General features: G+C 45.5%; 1 protein-coding gene across 2 annotated transcripts in view; it reads right to left on the reverse strand.

Moving 5' to 3' along the window:
* Positions 1–4510: 4510 nt before the first annotated feature.
* UNC93A (unc-93 homolog A) overlaps positions 4511–23045 on the reverse strand; it is a 975902-nt gene continuing 957367 nt past the window's right edge. For both annotated transcript variants that reach the window (XM_073627620.1, XM_073627619.1), the window contains one exon: positions 4511–4923. In XM_073627620.1, the coding sequence (XP_073483721.1) occupies positions 4655–4923 (269 nt within the window). In that variant the 3' untranslated portion in view covers positions 4511–4654. The remainder of the gene's footprint in view (positions 4924–23045) is intronic.

Raw genomic sequence — 23045 nt, forward strand, 5'->3', positions numbered from 1 at the left:
CTCGGAACAGTGTGCACCTAAAGCTATCTGAAGAAAATTAGTGGTGTTCTTCTGATCCTATTAGTGCAGTACCGCAGGCAGCTGCAGTATTTACAATTTAGTGTAGTGCATCCTCTGCACAGTATGCACCTAAAGCTACCTGAAGACAATTGCTGGTGTGCTGCTCCTATTAATACCACAGGCAGCTGCAGTATTTACAATTTAGTGTAGTGTGTCCCCTATACAGTGTTCACCTAAAGCTACCTGAAGAAAATGAGTGGTGTTCTTCTGATCCTATTAATTCCACAGGCAGGCAGCTACAGCATTTACAATTAGTGTAGTGCGTCCTCTGCACAGTGTGCACCTAAAGCTACCTGGAGACAATTGCTGGTGTTCTGCTCTTATTAATACCACAGGCAGGCAGCTACAGTATTTACAGTTAGTGTACTGTGTCCACTGCACAGTGTGCACCTAAAACTACCTGAAGAAAATTAGTGGTGTTCTTCTGATCCTATTAGTACAGTACCGCAGGCAGCTGCAGTATTTACAAGTTAGTGTAGTGCGTTCTCTGCACAGTGTGCACCTAAAGCTACCTGAAAAAAATTAGTGGTGTTGTTCTGATCCTATTACTACAGTACCGCAGGCAGCTGCAGTATTTACAAGTTAGTGTAGTGGGTCCTCTGCACAGTGTGCACCTAAAGCTACCTGAAGAAAATTAGTGGTGTTCTTCTGATCCTATTAGTACAGTACCGCAGGCAGCTGCAGTATTTACAAGTTAGTGTAGTGCGTCCTCTGCACAGTATGCACCTAAGGCTACTTGAAGAAAATGAGTGGTGTTCTTCTGATCCTATTAATACCACAGGCAGGCAGCTACATTATTTACAATTAGTGTAGTGCGTCCTCTGCACAGTGTGCACCTAAAGCTACCTGGAGACAATTGCTGGTGTGCTGCTCCTATTAATACCACAGGCAGGCAGCTGCAGTATTTACAATTTAGTATAGTGTGTTCCCTGCACAGTGTGCACCTAAAGCTACCTGAAGAAAATGAGTGGTGTTCTTCTGATCCTATTAATTCCACAGGCAGGCAGCTACAGTATTTACAGTTAGTGTACTGTGTCCTCTGCACAGTGTGCACGTAAAGCTACCTGAAGAAAATTAGTGGTGTTCTTCTGATCCTATTAATAACCACAGGCAGGCAGCTACAGTATTTACAGTTGGTGTAGTGAGTCCTCTCCACAGTGTGCACCTAAAGCTACCTGGAGACAATTGCTGGTGTTCTCCTCCTATTAATACCACAGGCAGCTACAGTATTTACAGTTAGTGTGCAGTGTCCTCTGCACAGTGTGCACCTAAAGCTACCTGAAGAAAATTAGTGCTGTTCTTCTGATTCTATTAGTACAGTACCGCAGGCAGCTGCAGTATTTACAAGTTAGTTTAGTGCGTCCTCTGCACAGTGTGCACCTAAAGCCACCTGAAGAAAGTTAGTGGTGTTCTTCTGATCCTATTAGTACTGTACCGCAGGCAGCTGCAGTATTTACAAGTTAGTGTAGTGCGTCCTCTGCACAGTGTGCACCTAAAGCTACCTGAAGAAAATTAGTGGTGTTCTTCTGATCATATTAACTGCTTGCCGACCGCCTCACGCAGATACACTGCGGCAGAAGGCACGTACAGGCAGAATCACGTACCTGTACGTTCCCCTTTAAGAGGTGGCCAGCGGGCGCGCGCCCGCGGCAAACTCCGTGAGTCGGGTCGCTGGTCCCGCGGACTCGCTAATGTAAACAAGCATCTCCCCGTTCTGCCTAGTGACAGTGTCATTGTTCTCTGCTCCCTGTCATCGGAGCAGAGATCAATGACGTGTCACACACAGCCCATCTCCCCTACAGTTAGAAACACACCCCTAGGACACACTTAACCCCTACACCTCCACCTAGTGGTTAAACCCTTCACTGCCAGTGTCATTTACACAGGAATCAGTGCATTTGTATAGCACTGATTGCTGTATAAATGACCATGGTCCGCCATAATGTCGCAGTCACAGTAAAAATCGCTGATCGCCGCCATTTAAAAAAAAAGAAAATTATTAATAAAAATGCCATAAAACTATCCCCTATTTTGTAAACACTATAACTTTTGTGCAATAACCCTTCCTTGACCTGGCCGTCTGGCCAAACTGAGCTATCAGGGGAGAAGCGCCTTGGTGAGAGAGGTAAAGAAGAACCCAAAGATCACTGTGGCTGAGCTCCAGAGATGCAGTCAGGAGATGGGAGAAAGTTGTAGAAAGTCAACCATCACTGCAGCCCTCCACCAGTCGAGGCTTTATGGCAGAGTGGCCCGATGGAAGCCTCTCCTCAGTGCAAGACACATGAAAGCCCGCATGGAGTTTGCTAAAAAAACACCTGAAAGACTCCAAGATGGTGAGAAATAAAATTCTCTGGTCTGATGATGTTGTGGAAAATGTTATTAATGTATGTTGTCAGTTTTGCTGCAATACTCTCATGTGAGGGTATTCGCACATACAGACCCTGGTGGAAGACCATTGGATGCGGAAACCTTCCCGTGGACACGGCGGATCTGTTTGCTCTTTTAAGGATGTCTGTTTATGCCTCACCAAGGAAATGGCCACTCCATGGCGACCGCATTTCAACTCCTAAGTAAGCAAGTCTGCATACTTTGGGAACCATAGCATAACCATACAAAATTATGGCCCACTGGGCCATGGTATAGTATGGTTCGCATCACTGGTAGCAGTGGGAGTGTGCACACGGTTGTGTTCAAAACCATGTGCTTAAATGCATGTGTGTCATTGGTTCTTTTGAATGAATACAAATGTCTGATTGGCTGATTCTGAAGCCACCACCTTCTTTTGTTATCCATGTGTTTAGTATAAATAAAAGCAGCTTGGCTATTTTGCTCAGTATTGTACTGAGCTTGAGGTGATACCAACAACTGTTTGTGTTACTTGGAGAGATAAATGAGCGCGCTTTCCCGGCATTATATAAGAGAGCTTTTTGTGCTTTTAAGCACAGAGAAATTGTATGATTATAGGGAGAAGCTTAGATTTTCCTTGACAATGAGACCAAGATAGAACTTCTTGGCCTTAATTCTAAGCGGTATGTGTGGAGAAAACCAGGCACTGCTTATCACCTGTCCAATACAGTTCCAACAGTGAAGCATGGTGGTAGCAGCATCATGCTGTGAGGGTGTTTTTCAACTGCAGGGACAGGACAATTGGTATCAATCGAGGGAAAGATGAATGTGGCCAAGTACAGGGATATCCTGGACGAAAACCTTTTCCAGAGTGCTCAGGACCTCAGACTGGGCCAAAGGTTTACCTTCCAACAAGACAATGTCCCTAAGCACACAGCTAAAATAATGAAGGAGTGCCTTCACAACAATTCCGTGACTGTTCTTGAATGGCCCAGCCAGAGCCTGACTTAAACCCAATTGAGCATCTCTGGAGAGACCTAAAAATGGCTGTCCACCAATGTTTACCATCCAACCTGACAGAACTGGAGAGGATCTGCAAGGAGGAATGGCAGAGGATCCCCAAATCCAGGTGTGAAAAACTTGTTGCATCTTTCCCAAAAAAGACTCATGGCTGTATTAGATCAAAAGGGTGCTTCTACTAAATACTGAGCAAAGGGTCTGAATACTTAGGACCATGTGATATTTCAGTTTTTCTTTTTTAATAACTCTGCAAAAATGTCAACAATTCTGTGTTTTTCTGTCAATATGGGGTGCTGTGTGTACATTGAGGAAAAAAAATTAACTTAAATGATTTTAACAAACACTGTCTGCGTTTGTGTACCCACATACAAGATTCAGACTCATATTTATTTGAAAGAAGCATTTACCCACTCATCCATGGAAAGAGCTGCTTGAGACCTGCCAAAAAGGAGGACCATATTAGATATATTGCACTGCACTTACAATTGCAACCTGCTTTCTGCTGTGTGCAGTCTGCACCACCTTCAACTCTCCTGGGTCTAACTGCACACCTCATCTGGTATCTACCTGCAGAGAGCTCTCCACATCATCACCAGCTCTCACCTGAGGCACACCTGGCAATCCCTGCTTCTTTGAGCTTCAAGTCCCCTGTTATCACCTTCAGGGGCACTAGCACTCAGCCGCAAGGAGAGCCCTATCAGCATTTTGGCTTCAGGACCAGGTACGTTACACTGCCCCTAACGGCAACAGACTTCAGTTTGCAACATCAATTCTCCCGTTATTGGGATATCACAACATTTGCCAGGGCAAGGTCAGCCAAACATTCACGTGTTTGGCCATATCCAATCCTAAAAATTTGCTTCAGATCAAAACCAAAGCTCTTTTCTGAACATGTTCTGTTTCCCAACTCACTTCAGAAGCGATCGATCTATACACTTGAGGTACATTTACAAGTCCTGGAGTGTACAGGAGAATAGAATTCTGTTGTATACCCTTGTAATACTAATATTTTCTTTAAATATGCACCATCTGTACTCAAACTTTATGAATTAACTAATTGAACAAACACCAATTACACTTTTTTCTTTAAAATCTGTTTACGTTTAATTCATTGTTGTTTATGATTTTACTTTAACACCAATGGAGAGATGTTTGCACATAATTAATAATATTGAATATTCAATGACCATGCAAACTGTGATTAAACATATGCCTAACTGATATAATTTTACATTTTAGTCTGCTGGTAAAGGCAGACTTTTATACCCAGTACTTCATTTGCTTCATTGCTTAGCATTCTTTCTTTTTTTTCAATATATTCAACTACAGCATAAAGTGTTATTCCAAGGAAAAGTACAGAAAGCAATATATATAGTTTTGCAGATACACACAAAAAATTGCTATACCCATAAGCTATAACGAATCCCAAAGACTCCCACAGACGATAATTGGCAAAACCAGCTTCTTTGTTCTTGTCAAACAATACTCCATAAAGAGCTGTGAAAAAAAACAAAATTAAAAAAAAAAAAATTTTTAATTTTTTTAAAAAAAAAAGGTTTAATTAGGATGAATTTTATTCAAAGCTTAGTCAACGTGTCATTAAACCCCAAACAATTCTCTGTGTATATTGCTTTAAAGTTACGCACTATACCTGTGTGCAGAATCTTGTTGTCATCCATCTGTTACTTTCTTGTAAATACCTGGTTTATCCAACTGCTTCCATCCGTGCCCCCACTGTGAGTGGCAACAACAGCACTGTCGTTCTTCCGTCTCCTGCATTGCCACACATTGAGATTGATTTACTAAAGGCAAATAGACTACGTACTTTGCAAGTGAAGTTGCACTCTGCAAGGGCATCTTCCCCAGAGCTTAGTAAATGGTGAGGAGAAGCTTCACTTTGCATAGAATACCCAATCACATGCAAGGGTAAAAAAAGCATTTGCACATAATCATGATGATGAAAGTCTGGAACAAATTCCCTTGCAAAGTGCAATTGCACTTCAAAGGGGTTGATTTTGCAATGTACAGTCTATTTGCCTTTAGTAAATCAACCCCTTTGTGAGCATCAGGCCCGGACTGGCCATAGGGCACACCGGGAATTTTTTCTGGTGGGCTGGGGCCACAGGCTACTTGTCCTTGAGGGGTACAAAGCTGAGCTGCCCCTTGAGACCATGCCTCACCCAGCCTCTCTGCGGCTAGCCACCCATTAGGCTCATGGCCGGCCGTCGGGGCCTGGGGGGTGGAAATTAGAGATCAGCTGACCCGTGACAGGGAGGAGTTGGAGGAAGTCTCCCCTGGGTGAGCTGTGACTCACAGCCTGTGAGGAGACCCCATCTCCTAAACTTGGGTCAGTTGTCATAGTGACACAGACTGCCACTGCTGCTGACTGACACATGAATGGAGCCGGAGAGAAAGTACCAGTGATTATTGCCAGTTATATTATATATCCCCAAGGTAGGATCTTGTCAGGTGGGGGGTAGCGTGAAGTATGGGGGGGACCGGAGATGATTGGGATGAAGGCTTCCATAGGAGGGCCAGACCTTATCACTGGTGTGTGACCTCCTCCATCTGGCTGCATCCACTCCTCTGGTTTGTCTACCTGGCTCTATTCTCCTCTCCACCTGGCTGCATCCCTTCCTCTCCTCTGTCCACCTGGTTCCATCCTTCCTCCAGCTGGCTGTATCCCCTCCTCTCCTGTCCACCTGGCTCCATCCTTGCCTCCAGCTGGCTGCATCCCCTCCTCTCCTTTCCACCTGGCTTCATCCTCCCCTCCACCTGGCTGCATCCCCACTCTCCCCTGTCCCCTTGGCTCAGTCCCCCCTCCACCTAGCTGCAACCTCCTCTCCTCTGTCCACCTGGCTCTGTCCTCCCCTTCACCTTGCTGCATCCCCTTCTCCTCTGTCCACCTGGCTCTGTCCTTCCATCCACCTGGCTCCATCCCCTACTCCTCTGTGTCCAACTGGCTCAGTCAAACAAAATATTTGGGGGCACACCCTAATACATGCATTTTTTTGCATGTGTGCGCTGTAATTTTTTTTGTTCAACTGGCTTAGTCCTCCCCTCCACCTGGCTGCATCCCCTCTTCTGCTCTGTCCACCTGGCTCCGTCCTCCCCTCCACCTGGCTGTATCCCATCCTCTCCTCTGTCCCCCTGGTTCCATCCTCCCCTTCAGCTTGCTCTTTCTCCCCTCCCCTTGTTTTATTTAACCATGCCCCTTTAAGCCCCTCTCACTTAACACAATTTGGCCACACCCACTGTTTGCCACAGCATGCTATGCTGCTCTTTTCGGGGCACCCAAAGGTGTCCCAGGTCTTTTACAATTCTATAGTCTATACTATAAAAAAAGTTACAAAAAAAGGTAGAACATGATGCCTGTGCTAAGTGATGCCTAAGTGATGCCTGTAAAAACTCAGTGGAGGAAGACAGAAAACTCTTATGCCCCGTACACACGGTCGGACTTTGTTCGGACATTCCGACAACAAAATCCTAGGATTTTTTCCGACGGATGTTGGCTCAAACTTGTCTTGCATACACACGGTCACACAAAGTTGTCGGAAAATCCGATTGTTCTAAACGCGGTGACGTAAAACACGTACGTCGGGACTATAAACGGGGCAGTGGCCAATAGCTTTCATCTCTTTATTTATTCTGAGCATGCGTGGCACTTTGTCCGTCGGATTTGTGTACACACGATCGGAATTTCCGACAACGGATTTTGTTGTCGGAAAATTTTATCTCCTGCTCTCCAACTTTGTGTGTCGGAAAATCCGATGGAAAATGTCCGATGGAGCCCACACACAGTCGGAATTTCCGACAACACGCTCCGATCGGACATTTTCCATCGGAAAATCCGACCGTGTGTACGGGGCATGACACAATGTTCATTGTCAGATTCTGTTTTCTACTTCCTTATGAAGCAGGCTAAATTATCTAAAGCAGGCTAGTTATGTAAAAGACATCAAGAAAATGGTAGTTGTCATTATTTGTAATTTGTTTTTTAAAAAAAGAAAATTGGGCTGGTCAGTCTAAAATGCCCAGGCCTATTTTTTGTCCCAGTCTGAGCCTGGTATTTTCATCACTTGTGAGGTGGCTCCAACTGTCTGATCATCAGCTCCCTCTCCTCCCCTATCTAAAACACTCTGTGAGTCGCTTCACAAAGCCTCTGGAATGTGATGTAATGTAATGTGGGGCAGAGGAGAGGAATTCTCCATCAATCATCGCTGATAGATCCACCGCACTTACAGTCATGTGGGGCTGCATCAGCGATGATTCCAGAGGTGTGTGAGGTGACTCACAGATTGTGTTATGCAGGATCTCCTATAGTGAGCCTGGCTGGTTTATTTTCTTGTTCCATTTTGTATTGAGGTTTAGCAAGATGAACAGAAAGAATGAACATCATTTGCAATACAATAAAGGCAAGTAAATAGTATCGCATGAGAAGGTACATATAACAGATCTATAAAAAAACAAGTTTCTGTGAACATTACAAGCCATTTCGGAGGCTGAATGCAGGGCTGCTGTTAGAAATCACAGGGCCCCATACAGACTACCTTGCAGGGCCCCCCTCGAATATATCAAAACAACATTTTCACTAAAAATATATTAGGACACAAAGATAACAGAGAAGCTGTGTGAATTAGTCCTTTTTTTATTATTTTTGAAATTTTTGAAAATTTTTTTTATAATTTTTAAAAAAAGTTAAAGTTTTTAAAATAAATTTTATTTTACAATTTAACAATTTTTTTTGCAATTTTTTTTTACGAGACAGGGAAGCCGGCAGCTTTCATGGGGGGCCCTGTGTCTGTGTCTCTAGCTACAGCAGCTGAAAGCCAGCAGGAGGGAGAGAAACCGGTTTTCAGCTGCTGCAGAGAGCCGCACAGGGCATCCTGTAATTGCCTCTCTGTCCGACTGCACTGATTCCCTCTGCTGTTTGAGCCCCCTACAGGAGGACTGGTGGTCCCCCCCATCAGCAGCTCTGCCTGAATGCATTGCACGGAGAGTTGTCTAACACCCCCAGACACCACATCTGGGAACAAACTGTGTCGTGAGGGTAAGACAACACCTCCAACCATTGAGTATTTATTATTCAAAGATTCTATTAAGGCCTAATGATATGTGATACAGGAGTATTAGTCGAAAAATATTTGGACATTTCAAGAATACGCCTTCAGCAGATCATAAGCCATAAAAAATAACAAGTAACAGATGTATAGGTATACAAAGCCCTTATACAGTATATGACATGGAAGGAAAGGCCTCAGTTAGAGCAGGCTAAAGTGAGGTAACAGCCTAAACATAGCAGGAGTAGCTATACCAAAACCTTGGAATATGAGGGGGGTCTGCTCAAAAGAGGGTTTTATCTGGGATTTCAGGCTATAGGAATCAGAACTGCTTGTTGGTGTCAAAAATTAGAGTATCTGCTAATAACACCCCTGGGAGGTACTGGGGGACCGTAAACAAAGTCGGTCTGAACTAGCATCTCCAACAGGGATTAAGTGGTCCCAGAATGTCCGGGGGGAGTATAAAGAAGTATTCGCATGTGAAAAGAGGGAAGCCATAGACCATAGGCATGTCAGTCTGGAAAGGGGGGAAGGAGAATGTAAAAAAAAGAAACTCAGGTGCTTTTTTTCAGCTGGAACTTGGTGGAACTCAGTTCCACCACCTCTGGCTAAGGTCCTTTGCTCCCTGCTCACCACTATCACTTGTAAACACAGTAGTCCGGCTTCTGTGTTTACAAGTGACAGCTTGTCTTCCTTTGGTTCCCACAGATCTGATCTCCTGAGCGGCTCCTACTGAGTGCAGGATGGGGACCTGGGAGATGTAGGTGCCTGCGGTGCAGTGCGGATGCTGACACCCCCACTGGATGATCTCAAATGAGAGAGGCGGAGCCACCTATAGTGTGCAGGGAGGTGCTAGGGAAGAAGAGGGTGAAGGTGAGATGTGGATGGAGGTGCTCTGTGCTCTGTTTTTAGTGCAACCCTGAACTCTGCACTATACTCTGTGTGTAACCCTACCAAACGCTGAACTCTATACATAATGCAATGCTGGTATTTAAGACCCTCCCACTTTTAGTATGATTTCACCATACCCACTATTTAATGTGGTTTGGAGGGTGTGTGTGTGGGGGGGGGAGGGGGTTATGGTTGAGTTCCTGCACCTGTTTTCTGAGAAAAAATGGCCTGATGCTGCGTACCTATAAAGGGATTGAAGCAAGTCGAAAGGATCTTTGCTAGGTGCTTTATGTCAAGGATGAATTTAGATATCGGTCTGTAGTTGGACCATGAGGTGTCGTCTGTACTTGGTTTTGGAATCATGGCAATGGCTGCCGTGAGGGATTCTGTACAGAAAGATTGGCCTTGTAGGATTTGTAATAGAATGTATAAACTACTGACTCCATCTTAGATTCTCTTCCATTTTACATAAAGTAGAAGTGAACTTTTCGTGTGTGTGAGTTTGCCATAATCAGCTTAAAAGTTTGCATAGAACCACACCCTATGATATATTGTGGTTAAGCTGCATTTGTGTCAGCAAGTCATCAAGTATCTCTTGTTATCTAGTCAAGCAGCCGAACTCTTGATAAGAAAGTACTGAGTGTAAAGTTTGAATAACCCTTAGACCTGTATGTATTGTGTGTGTGTGTGTTGTATTCAATAAAGTCAGAGATCTTATGAACACACACTCAAGCCTGTTTCCCATGTCTCATTTGGTCTCTCATGGATCCAAGGGTCCCGGTGGTCTGCCTGCATAAACCAGGGTGGTCGTCAAGGTGTACAATTCCTTTCAGAAATTGGGGGCTCATCCCGGAAAAGCAATCATCCTTAGTAAGTAAAAGGTTTGTCTTATTTTAACAAATTATTTTTCTTGCCTTGGCTCTGATAAAGCTTTAGTCCTTTAAAAATTATATAGAAAGGAGACGGACCACACCTTAAAGGTCTTTGGGAGACCTGAGTCCTAGAGAGGGGATTCATTAACATTGTGAAAGGTCTTTGGGAGACCTGGGTCGTAGAAAGAGGATTCATTAATATTAGACAAAACAGTACTATAACTCCTTTTGGGAAGGAGAGAAAGAGTTTATGAGGTAATTACCACTATGACCCAAACCTCTGTTTGCTTTGTCTTTCTGTCGCATAGAAGTATAAGATAATTTGTTGTGTGGAAGAAGCTGTAAGGTAAAACTCTTGTTCACTGTAATAAGGGTCAAGAACATGGTAAAGAGGCTCCGCCTAACCCCAGGGAAACTTGTAAGGATTATGTTGCTAGAGTTTGTGGTACTGATTATGAATTTATAAATCATTGGGTGTCAAATTTAGCAGGGTGGACTGAAATTATGCATAGTAGTGATCCCTTCCCCCGAGATTGAGATAATGATGAATTTCATATGGATATGGTGAAAGGTTTTTGTCTTGGTGACTTGAAGGGTTTCCCATGGTTTTCAGGATACCCTCAGTGGGATATGAAATACATGAAAGAGGGAGGGTAAAATTGGCTTAAGTTTGCCCCATACTGGTTTCAGAGGGATAATAAGAAACAGAAGAAAGCAAAGAAATGTTTGACTAAGGAAGATTATGACCTTAAACATAAGAAGGAATCCGAGGTCAAGAGACCCGATCCCACGGCTCCACCATTGCCTTTTGTAAACAGAAATCTGGAGAAAGTGTATTAAAATTTTGGAAAAGATTCATGGACGTATGGACTCAGGAGGCTGGATTATCCACACTGCCAAACATGCATAGTTTGATGATCCAGAATTTCATTAGCAACCTTAAATCACAAGCTGGAAAGCAGATGATTTCTGATTGGCCCACAAAATCAATAGGTGACTTTCAGAAAGCACTGACTGAAAAGGATGCAGCAGGTTGCTTTGATATACCGAAGGATAAAGTTACAGGTGCCCTTCTTCAAGGAGATCCTCCTCAACAGGATACAAGACCTCAGGATAATTCTGGGAATGGGAGGCAGTGGGGTAGAGGAAAGGGTAGAGGCAGAGGGAGAGAATGAGAGAGAAGTTTTTCCTGAGGTCACCCTCCCTCCAGAACTGGATGCTTCAATTGTGGCGCTAGCTGAAGATCACTGGAGGAATCAATGTCCTTATGAGATTTATCTTTAATAATCAACAGCCCTTGAATAATACCAATCCTGGTCCTCAAAGATCCCAGAGCCAACCAGCTCCTGGCCCAAGATTTCCAATCCAGTGGACCCAACCGAAACAACAGTGAAGCTGCCCAGAAGGTGGTATCCCAGCATTTCCTCTTGTGTCTCACTCCTTTGATGACCAACCTCTAGTGACCCTACATGTAAATGGGTTACTGATCCCGTTTCTCCTTGACACCAGGGCGACCCGGAGTACTTTAAGCCAAGATTATTATAGAGGTAAGACCACAAATGCTGAGCCTTCAATGGGAATTAATGGGATACTCACCAAGACCTACAAAACACCTCCCCTCCCGATTGTAGATAATGAACATGGGTCTGCAATAATCCATTACAGCTCTAGGATCATACCAAATTGTCCAGTGAATCTCTTGGGTAGGGACTTGCTGGGAAGTGGTGGTCCTACTGTCTATTCAAAACAAGGTCCCCATCGTGCCCATTAGGGATGAGCCGAACACCCCCCCGGTTTGTGGCAGAACATGCGAACAGACAAAAAATAAAAGTTTTAAAAATGTCAGTTTTTTCAGGAACAGTGATTTTAATGATGCTTAAAGTGAAACAATAAAAGTGAAATATTCCTTTAAATATCGTGCCTGGGGGGTGACTATAGTATGCCTGTAAAGTGCCGCATTTTTCCCGTGTTTAGAACAGTCCCTGCACAAAATGACATTTCTAAAGGAATAAAAGTAATTTAAAACTGCTTGTGGCTGTAATGTAATGTTGCCCGCCCCCCCCCAGCCCATTATCAGGCCCTTTGGGTCCTATATACTCTGAACAGCAGCAGTATACAGGCAGTCCCCGGGTTACAAACAAGATAGGGACTTTAGGTTTGTTCTTAAGTTGAATCTGTTTGTAATTTGGAACAGGTACATTTTGTAAGTGTAGCTCCAGCCAAAAAATCTATTTTTAAGCTTTTTGGATAACATTGGGAAGGGTTATCATTAACATTTGTAACATTTGTTTTGCGGTCTGTGCCCCTGTTCAGAAGATTTAACCTCACTTTCTGTCCCAATGACAATTGGATTTTGAAAATTTGGGGTTATTAGGGAAACAAGGATTGGTGATAAAACACCTTTTTCCCATATTAACTCTTACAGGAGAGAATTTCCCTTCCTAGGGGTAGATTTTCTCTCACTTCCTGTTGTCTCCCGACGTTTCTAAGTAGGAGTCGTTTGTAAGTCGGGTGTTTGAAAATAGGGGACCGCCTGTATATACTATACGGCCTGCCCTATACACTCTGCGGAAAATTGGGCCTTAGGTGTTGGTGGTACCAGAACACTGTAAGCCCTCAGTTACTCTTGGTGGGTGCTGGAATGGGCCCTGCTGTGAAATATTATATCAAAAATTGTAATTACACGCCCCTGTTAAACAGGGGCATAAAAATTGGGCCTTAGGTGGTGCCCTGAACCGAAAATATTCCTAGAAGCTATCATCATGAAGATTGAGGAGGAATAGGATAGTCACTCAGCATAATAAGATAGTCACTCAGCATATGCAGTCTTTAAGGGATCCCACATCCATAGAAAAATCAATTGGTTACATCCGTATCAGGTGCTTGGTAGCTGGTGATCCAAGAATGATTCATTTTCATGAATGTGAGCCGATCAACGGAGTCTGTAGACAGAGGCACTCTGTGATCGGTTACAAAGCCTCCAGCAGCACTGAATGTGCATTCAGAAAGAATGCAGGACAGGCCAGTAGCTCAATTGCATATTGAGCAAGCTCTGGCCAGTGGTCCATCCTCAAGACCCAGTAACCCAGTGGATGTTCTGGTGGTAAAGGTCTCCAAGTCTGATCTTGCCCCTAGATAGTCCTGCACTGACGCTGGCGATGGTTGCTGGAACCGATCAGACCTGGTCGCTGAGGACTGAAGAATTGTCTGAATTGTCTGAAGTCATCGGTCAGCTGGCCACCTTCTCCACCGCTCTTTCTGTGACTGAACGAAGCCTCAGCAACACGTTGTCCAGCACCAGGAAATTGCAACCTCCCAGGCTCTGGAAACGCATTGCACAAACCTTTCTGCAAGGCCTCCCGAAGATGTTTCATCCTCTGCTCCCTCTGCGAAGGCTGGAAAAGTTCTGCAACCTTACCCTTGTAACACGGATCAAGAAGGGTTGCCAGCCAGTAATGATCCCTCTCCTTGATACCACGAATCCTAGGGTCCTTTCGCAGGCTTTGCAGGATCAGGGAGGCCATGCAGTGTAAGTTTGCAGAGGCATTCGATCCTGAGTCCTCTGGGTCACTAAGGATCACATGATCCTCAACCACCTCCTCCCAGCCACGTATAACTCCATGGGTTTCTGGGGACTGCAAACGATCCCTTGAAGACTGCTGCTGATGCTGAGTGTTATCCTCCGCCTCCATGCTGACACAATCCTCCTCCTCCTCCTCTTCTTCTTCCTGTGTGATCGGCAGGGCCTGTAGGAATACTAGTATCTGGATAAAGGGGGCCTTGAGAGGTTAGGAAGTCCTCCTCTTCCTCCCGCTGTTATGCCTCAAGTGCCCTGTCCATTATTCCATGAAGCGTGTGCTCCAACAGGAACACAAGAGGGACAGTATAACTGATGCATGCACTGTCACTGCTCACCATCCTCGTGGCCTTCTCAAATGGTAATTGGACAGTGCATGCATCCTTGATCAGTACCACTGGCGTAGCAAAAAAAGCCAAGCTCCCCTGACCCTGTCCTGGTGCCATACTCACACAGGTACTCATTGCTGGCCCTCTGCTGCATATGCAGCTGCTGCAGCATTGCCAACGTTGAGTTCCACCTGGTGGGCATGTTACAAATGAGGCGGTTCTTGGGCAGGTTGCATTCTCTTTGAATGTCAGCCAGCCGAGCACTGGCCGGCGGAAATGACCACAGACTTTCCTGGCCTGCCTCAGGAGATCCTGTAAGCTCGGGTACCTGCTCAAGAACCGCTGCACCACCAAATTCAGGACGTGAGCCTGTCACGGAACGTCCCACACTCCGATTGAGTGCTTCCATCAGTATACCGCTTCCTAAGTTCTGGAACACGAGTCCAATGGATCTGGCTATAGGAACCCCCAAGAACTAGACAACACCAGTCTTGGAGTACATCAGGACTAACTCTTTATTTGAGATCTCACACACATTTATACAGCAGGCTGACTCAAAGCTAACCTAATTAACATGAGCTAATTTACTAAAACATTTACCCAGACCAGATGACAGACATCAAGCTTCACACAGTAGTATAAACACAATAGCTGGAGCTAATTACAATTAACAATACAAACAACAATCTCCCCCCTCTTCAGCCTATTCATCAACAGTTCGTCTCCTAGCCAGTGCTGGTGGCTAATGTGATCAGCTCACTCAATTAACATAAACACAGGTAGTTGGAGTTGATGACACCAGCATCTCCTCACAGGATGTGTCCCAACAGTATAATTCAGTCTTATCATTCTAATATGGCATATAAAGGGTTCCCAGAGTCTGTGTGTTTTGGGGGGACATGGAGCTGAATCCAAAGTAACACCAACCCCAGGGTCCCCAGGCATACAGCTCACAGAGAGCACCATTCCCCCAAATGCTAGGGCCCATAATCGGTGGGCAAGAGGCTTGCATTCAGTCCCCTCCAATAGCCTCTGTCCCGGGTGAGTCTGTCACAGAGCCAAACAGGGAACATGGGTCAAGTGTCCCTGTCAGAGGGCGGAGAGGAGTTTGGTGCCATTGTTGCATACAACCATTTCTGGCTGAAGCTGGCATGGCGCATCAACCACCTCTGAGCCTGCCCCTGCAGAGCTGACAGAATCTCTGCCCCAGTGTGGCTCCTGTCCCCTAAGCAGACAAACTCAAGCACCGCATGGCATCTTTTTGCCTGAGTGCTTGCGTAGCCCCTTGAACGCCTACGGAGCACCGCTGGTTCAGAGGAGAAATCTGCAGAGGAAAAGGCCATAGAGGAGGAAGAAGAGGAGGGGGTGGAGGAGAGAGCTGTGGCAGAATCACCACTAGCATTTTGGAAGCATGGTGGTGGAACAAGCTCCAAAAGCAACTGGGATAGGGAAATTTGCCTGCTAAAATCTGATGTTGGTGTTCCGCTAGCAGATTGGCCGCAAGTACTTGGGACACCTATTTCTATACCTTCATTCCTCTCAGTGCAGGTTTCTGAGAAGACTGGAGGTATAGTGGGGTTGAAGATCCCAGCCGATGAGGAGCAAGGAGAGGTCCGCCTTGTTCTTTGATGTGGGTCTTTTAAGTGCTGTTGCCAACGGACTGCATGGGAGGTTGTCATATGTCTGGTCAAGCATGTGGTGCCCAAGCGGCTGCTGTTTTAGTCACACTTGATACGCTTCAGACATAAGTTGCAAACAGCAACGGTGCGATCTGCTGCACACGTGTCAAAAAAGGCCCACACTAAAGAACTTTTCAAAATATGTGGGGAGTCAGCAGCGCCCTGCACTTGCTTAGCTCTGTGGTGTGATGCGATAGGGTGGCTGCCCTTAAGCTGCCCCCTAGAGAGCATCCTGCCTCATTGGAGATGTGCCTCCTCCTCCTCTTCTCTTCTATCAGGCACCCAAGTAGAGTCAGTGACTTCATCATCCCCTCCCTTCTCATCATGGAGAAAACTTGCCAGTATGCTGCAGCTCGGGGAACATGACTGCCAGTTTCTTGACCTTCTTGGGCACCCCCTCTCTCTAGGCTCAATTTACTCCCTTCCTCAACCTGGGTGCCATCATCGGAGCCTTCAAATCGCTGCGCATCCTCCTGCAGCATGTACCCAACACTGTGGTCGAATAGTTCGGGGGACTCCTCCATGCATGATGGTGGGGCTAGGGAAGGAGTGACTGTTGACATGGAGCTGATGGAATAGGCCACTTTGAGTGAGTGAGTGACTTGTATAGTGCTACCTATGTGAACTGAATTGCCTCAGGGCGCTTTTGCCGCCGGTGTCCATCTGTGGTATAGCGTGGTTTTTTGCCCCATGGGGTCCCGACACGCTTACAAACACATATTTGGCCAATTTTTTGGACAGGATCTAATTAACCTACCAGCATGTCTTTGGAGTGTGGGAGGAAACCTGAGTAACCCAGAGTAAACCTACGCAGGCACAGGGAGAACATGCAAACTCCAGGCAGATGGTGTTGTGGTCGGGATTTGAACCAGCGACCCTATTGCTGCTAAGTGAAAGTGCTATCCACTACACCACTGTGTTGCCCATTGGCAGGCAAAGTACTCTGAGCCTGGGTGACAGAGGATGAGAAGGATGAGGAGGGCTTTGTTATCCATTCCACCAACTCTTCTGCATGTTGTGGCTCAATAACACCGCCAGCTGCAGAAAAAAAGGACAATCATTTCCCACAGCCACGTGCTGAGGATGCACCATGTCCACGACCAGCACTGTCGACTGTAGACACCGAGCCTGCTTGCCCTCTTTTAGTGGCCTGTAAGTGTCTGCCTTTCCTTGGTGGCCTTCCGGACATGCTGTAAATTTTGTTTAGCAAAACCACACTACACTGTATTGTGTACTGTATACACCACCAGAAAAGTAGTAGCAAGTGCACTAGGGGTGAACGGTGAATTTTGTTTAGCAAAACCACACTACACTGTGTTGTGTACTGTGTACACCACCAGAAAAGTAGTAGCAAGTGCACTAGGGGTGAACGGTACTGTGTACGGTAGTACTACCATACACAGTACCGTTCACCCCTAGTGCACTTGCTACTTCTTTTCTGGTGGTGTACACAGTACACAACACAGTGTAGTGTGGTTTTGCTAAACAAAATTCACCCGTTCACTGTACTGTGTACACCAACAGAAGTGTAATAACAACTATGGGTGTACCAACAGAAGTGTAATAACAACTATGGGTGTACTGTATGTATTGTGTACTGTGTACACCACCATAAAAGTAGTAGCAACTGTGTTCCTGTATGCAGTGGATATTTATATCTATATATACGAGATTGTCTGTATATATATATTAAATACACTGCAGCTAACTGAATAACCTGCCTGCCTGAAGTATATTAGAAAAAGTACACCAGGAATGACACTCTCTCTTCGTCCACGCCAACAACACGCTACATGGGGCCGACGTGCAGGCAGCCTTATATAGTGTGGGGCGTGGACTTAGTCCCCCTGAGCCATGATTGGCAAAAGGCACCCTGCCAATTATGGCTCTCTTAGCAGAGGGGGCTGGGGTTGGCCAAAGCATGCAGGTCATGGTGCATGCTTTGGCCAATCATCATACAGCAATGCACTGCGCTCCCGCGGTGCATTATGGGCCGTTATGCATCACTCGAATTTGGTGTGAACGGCCCATAATGTTCGGTTTTCGACGATCGGGCGAACAGCCAATGTTTGTGTCGAACTCATGTTCGAACCGAACAGAAAGCCCATCCCTAGTACCCATTTTGGCCCTAAGTAATGAAGTACCAACAGAAGAATTCCCAAAAGATTTACAAAATGCCTGGTCAGATGGGTCTTTGGATGTTGGTCTCATCTCCTGTACCCCATGCAAAGCCACCATCAAACCTTGGGCAGAACCCATATACCACAAACAATACCCTTTGTCAAAAGAAAAGGAGGACGGAATTGCTCCCATGGTGGAACATTTCCTTAAACAAGGAATTTTAAAGGAAACAATTTCAACTTACAACACTCCTATAAATCCAGTCAAAAAGCTGGATGGCAGTTATAGGTTTGTTCAAGACCTTAGGGCCATAAATAATCTTGTAGTGCACAAAGCACCTATAGTACCTGATGTACCATCACTCCTGACTTCCATACCATCCGATGCAGAGTATTTCACAGTAATTGATTTAGCAAATGCATTTTTTAGCATCCCGGTGGACGAAGAGACACAGCCTATTCTTGCATTTTGTTTTAGAAATCGCCAGATGATCTGGTGCAGAATGCCTCAAGGGTATGTAGACTCCCCTGTAGTCTATTCAGTTGTACTCCAGGCAACCCTACGGTCCTGGACTCCCCGCCATGGTTCAGTCTTATTACAGTATGTTGATGATTTGTTGTTATGCAGTCCGAGCCAGTTTGCCAGCAGAGAGGATGGCAAAGATTTATTGTACTGGTTAGCAGAAAATGGTCACAAAGTCTCTAAAAAGAAATTGCAATGGTGTCAAGAGACTGTTGAATACCTTGGTTTTAACCTCACAAAAGGAGAAAGAAGAGTCAGTCACAAGAGATCTGCGGCTCTCATAGGTCTGCCCCACCCACTGACAAAGAAAGATATGCTATCTTTTCTTGGTATGATTGGTTACTGCCGCCAATGGATACCTGACTGCTCTTTCTTTGATAACCTCTTGAGGCAAGCCACAGGCTCAGACATACCAGATTGTGTAAAATGGACAGATAAAATGTGTGATGCATTTGTGGTACCTTAAGACAGCAATGGTAATGGCCCCTGGCATCGGATTGCCCAATTATAGTAAGATGTTTCACTTGTTTGCCAGGGACAATTGTAAAACAATGGCGGGAGTCCTAGCGCAAGAACACGGAGGAAAACTCCGCCCTGTTGCTTAGTAGTGCCAATGCCGGTACAGGGCATGCCGGCGTGTCTCAGAGCTTTGGCATCCTGTACTATGGTAATAGAAATGGCTACTTCTTTTACTCTAGGACATCCAACCACCTTACATACTATTCATAATGTATCCATTTTGTTGAAAAATATCATTCCCAATATATGTCAGTCCAAAGATTGAGTGGATACGAGGTTATTCTCCTCTCCAATCCAAATCTCAAATTAAAATATGCTTCACCCACTTCAGGCCCAGCCTCGATCCTAAATTCGTTACTAGGTTTAAAAGGAGAAGAGGACGAGGTAGTTCCTCAACATGAGTGCATTGAAATAATCCACCAGGACACATTTCCACATGCAGATATGTCTTCCACTGCAATCCCTGGGGCACAAAATGTTTTTGCTGATGGTTCTTGTTCTAGACCAAATGACAACACATATCATGCAGGATATGATGTAGTCCAGTTGCCTGATGTAGTGCCAAGAAACTGTTGAATACCTTGGAAGCAGTCCCATTTCAATCAGCACAGGCTGCAGAACTGATTGCCCTTATGCAAGCACGCCAGTTCTTTGAAGGACAAGATGCAGGGCTGGACTGGGACACAAATGTGGCCCTGGACTTCATCCAGACCAGCCCAGAGCACAACACATCAGGGTACGGTACATCAGGGCACAGCACATCAGGCCACATCAGGGTACAGGGCACAGCACATCAGGGCACAAGGCACATCAGGGCACAAGGCACATCAGGATACAAGGCACATCAGTGCACAGCATATCAGGGTACAGCACACCAGGCCACATCAGGGCACAGGGCACAACACATTAGGGTACAGAGCCCAGCACATCAGCGTATAGGGCACATCAGGGCACAACACATCAGGGTACAGAGCCTAGCACATCAGCGTACAGGGCACAGCACATCAGGACACAGCACATCAGGACACAGCACACTAACCCTGATGTGCTGTGTCCTGATGTGCTGTACCCTAAACTGCACATCAGGGTACAGGACATCAGAGCACAGGACATCAGCGTACAGCACATCAGGGTACAGGACATCAGGGCACAGAACATCAGGGTACAGGACATCAGGGCACAGGACATCAGGGCACAGGACATCAGGGCACAGGACATCAGGGTACAGCACATCAGGGTACAGGACATCAGGGCACAGGACATCAGGGCACAGCACATCAGGGTACAGAACAACAGGGTACAGGACATTAGGGTACAGCCCATCAGGGCACAGGTCACAGCACATCAGGGTACAGGACATCAGGGCTAGGGATGAGCTTCATGTTTGACTCGAACATCGTCTGTTCGATCGTCTGCCAAATTGCGAATGATATGGGCCGCTCGCGCCAAATTCGAGTGGCGCGTCACGGCCCATAATTCACTGCGGCATCGCAGTGCATTGCTGGCTGATGATTGGCCAAGCATGCGGGTCATAGTGCATGCTTGGCCAATCACAGCGCCGTCTGTACAGAGAGCTGTAATTGGCCAAAGCCAGGGTGGCTTTGGCCAATTATGGCTCAGGGGGTTTAGTACATGCCCCACACTACATAAGGCCGCCTGCACATCGGCCCTGTGTAGTGTGTTCTGGCGTTGAGAGACAGAGACAGAGAGACAGTGTCATTTGATTTAAGTTAGATAGATTAGGCCGGACAGTCAGTCAGTTAGCTGCACTTACAGTGTATTGTGTATATATGCATCCCAGGTGTTGTGTATATATATATATATATATATATATATATATATATATATATATATATATATACATTGTATTCAGTTTAGCTAGATCCATTCCTGTTATTATCTTCCTACTGACAGGCAGGCAGGTGTTGTTACAGTATTTGAAGAAAATTGCTGGTGTTCTGATCCTATTAGTCCTATTAGCTACAGTATTTACAGTTAGTGTAGTGCGTCCTCTGCACAGTGTGCACCTAAAGCTACCTGTAGAAGATTGGTGGTGTTTTTCTGATCCTATCACTACCGCAGGCAGTTACATTATTTTTTAGTGCAGTGCGACCTCTGCACAGTGTTCAGCTAAAGCTCCAAGTTAGTGTAGTGCGACCTCTGCAAAGTATTCAGCTAAAGCTACAAGTTAGTTTAGTGCGACCTCTGCACAGTGTTCAGCTAAAGCTCCAAGTTAGTGTAGTGCGACCTCTGCACAGTGTTCAGCTAAAGCTACAAGTTAGTGTAGTGTGAACTCTGCACAGTGTTCAGCTAAAGCTATCTGTAGAAGGTTGGTGGTGTTTTCCTGATCCTATCACTACCGCAGGCAGCTACATTATTTAAATGTTAGTGTAGTGCATCCTCTGCACAGTGTTCAGCTAAAGCTACAAGTTAGTGTAGTGCGACCTCTGCACAGTGTTCAGACAAAGCTACAAGTTAGTGTAATGCGACCTCTGCACAGTGTTCAGCTAAAGCTACAAGTTAGTGTAGTGTGACCTCTGCACAGTGTTCAGCTAAAGCTACCTGTAGAAGGTTGGTGGTGTTTTCCTGATCCTATCACTACCGCAGGCAGCTACATTATTTACACGTTAGTGTAGTGCGACCTCTGCACAGTGTTCAGCTAAAGCTACCTGTAGAAGGTTGGTGGTGTTTTACTGATCCTATCACTACCGCAGGCAGCTACATTATTTAAACGTTAGTGTAGCGTGTCCTCTGCACAGTGTTCAGCTAAAGCTACAAGTTAGTGTAGTGCGACCTCTGCACAGTGTTCAGCTAAAGCTACAAGTTAGTTTAGTGCGACCTCTGCACAGTGTTCAGCTAAAGCTACAAGTTAGTGTAGTGCGACCTCTGCACAGTGTTCAGCTAAAGCTACAAGTTAGTGTAGTGCAACCTCTGCACAGTGTTCAGCTAAAGCTACCTGTAGAAGGTTGGTGGTGTTTTCCTGATCCTATCACTACCGCAGGCAGCTACATTATTTACACGTTAGTGTAATGTGACCTCTGTACAGTATTCAACTAAAGCTACCTGTAGAATGTTGGTGGTGTTTTCCTGATCCTATCAGTACAGTATTCAACTAAAGCTACCTGTAGAATGTTGGTGGTGTTTTCCTGATCCTATCAGTACCGCAGGCAGCTACATTAGTTACACGTTAGTGTATTGTGACCTCTGTAGAGTGTTCAACTAAAGCTACCTGTAGAATGTTTGTGGTGTTTTCCTGATCCTATCAGTACCCTAGGCAGCTACATTATTTACACGTTAGTGTAGTGCGACCTTTGCAAAATGTTCAGCTAAAGCTACCTGTAGAAGGTTGGTGGTGTTTTCCTGATCCTACCACTACCGCAGGCAGCTACATTATTTAAATGTTAGTGTAGTGCATCCTCTGCACAGTGTTCAGCTAAAGCTACAAGTTAGTGTAGTGCGACCTCTGCACAGTGCTCAGCTAAAGCTACCTGTAGAAGGTTGGTGGTGTTTTCCTGATCCTATCACTACCGCAGGCAGCTACATTATTTACACGTTAGTGTAGTGCGACCTCTTCACAGTGTTCAGCTAAAGCTACTTGTAGAGGGTTGGTGGTGTTTTCCTGATCCTATCACTACCGCAGGCAGCTACATTATTTACATGTTAGTGTATTGCAACCTCTGTACAGTGTTAAACTAAAGCTACCTGTAGAAGGTTGGTGGTGTTTTCCTGATCCTATCACTACTGCAGGCAGCTACATTATTTACACGTTAGTGTAGTGCGACCTCTGCACAGTGTTCAGCTAAAGCTACCTGTAGAAGGTTGGTGGTGTTTAACTGATCCTATCACTACCGCAGGCAGCTACATTATTTAAACGTTAGTGTAGCGTGTCCTCTGCACAGTGTTCAGCTAAAGCTACAAGTTAGTGTAGTGCGACCTCTGCACAGTGTTCAGCTAAAGCTACAAGTTAGTTTAGTGCGACCTCTGCACAGTGTTCAGCTAAAGCTACAAGTTAGTGTAGTGCGACCTCTGCACAGTGTTCAGCTAAAGCT

Source organism: Aquarana catesbeiana, linkage group LG04, assembly GCF_042186555.1.
Source record: "Aquarana catesbeiana isolate 2022-GZ linkage group LG04, ASM4218655v1, whole genome shotgun sequence".
In the NCBI taxonomy this organism is placed as follows: Eukaryota; Metazoa; Chordata; class Amphibia; order Anura; family Ranidae; genus Aquarana; species Aquarana catesbeiana.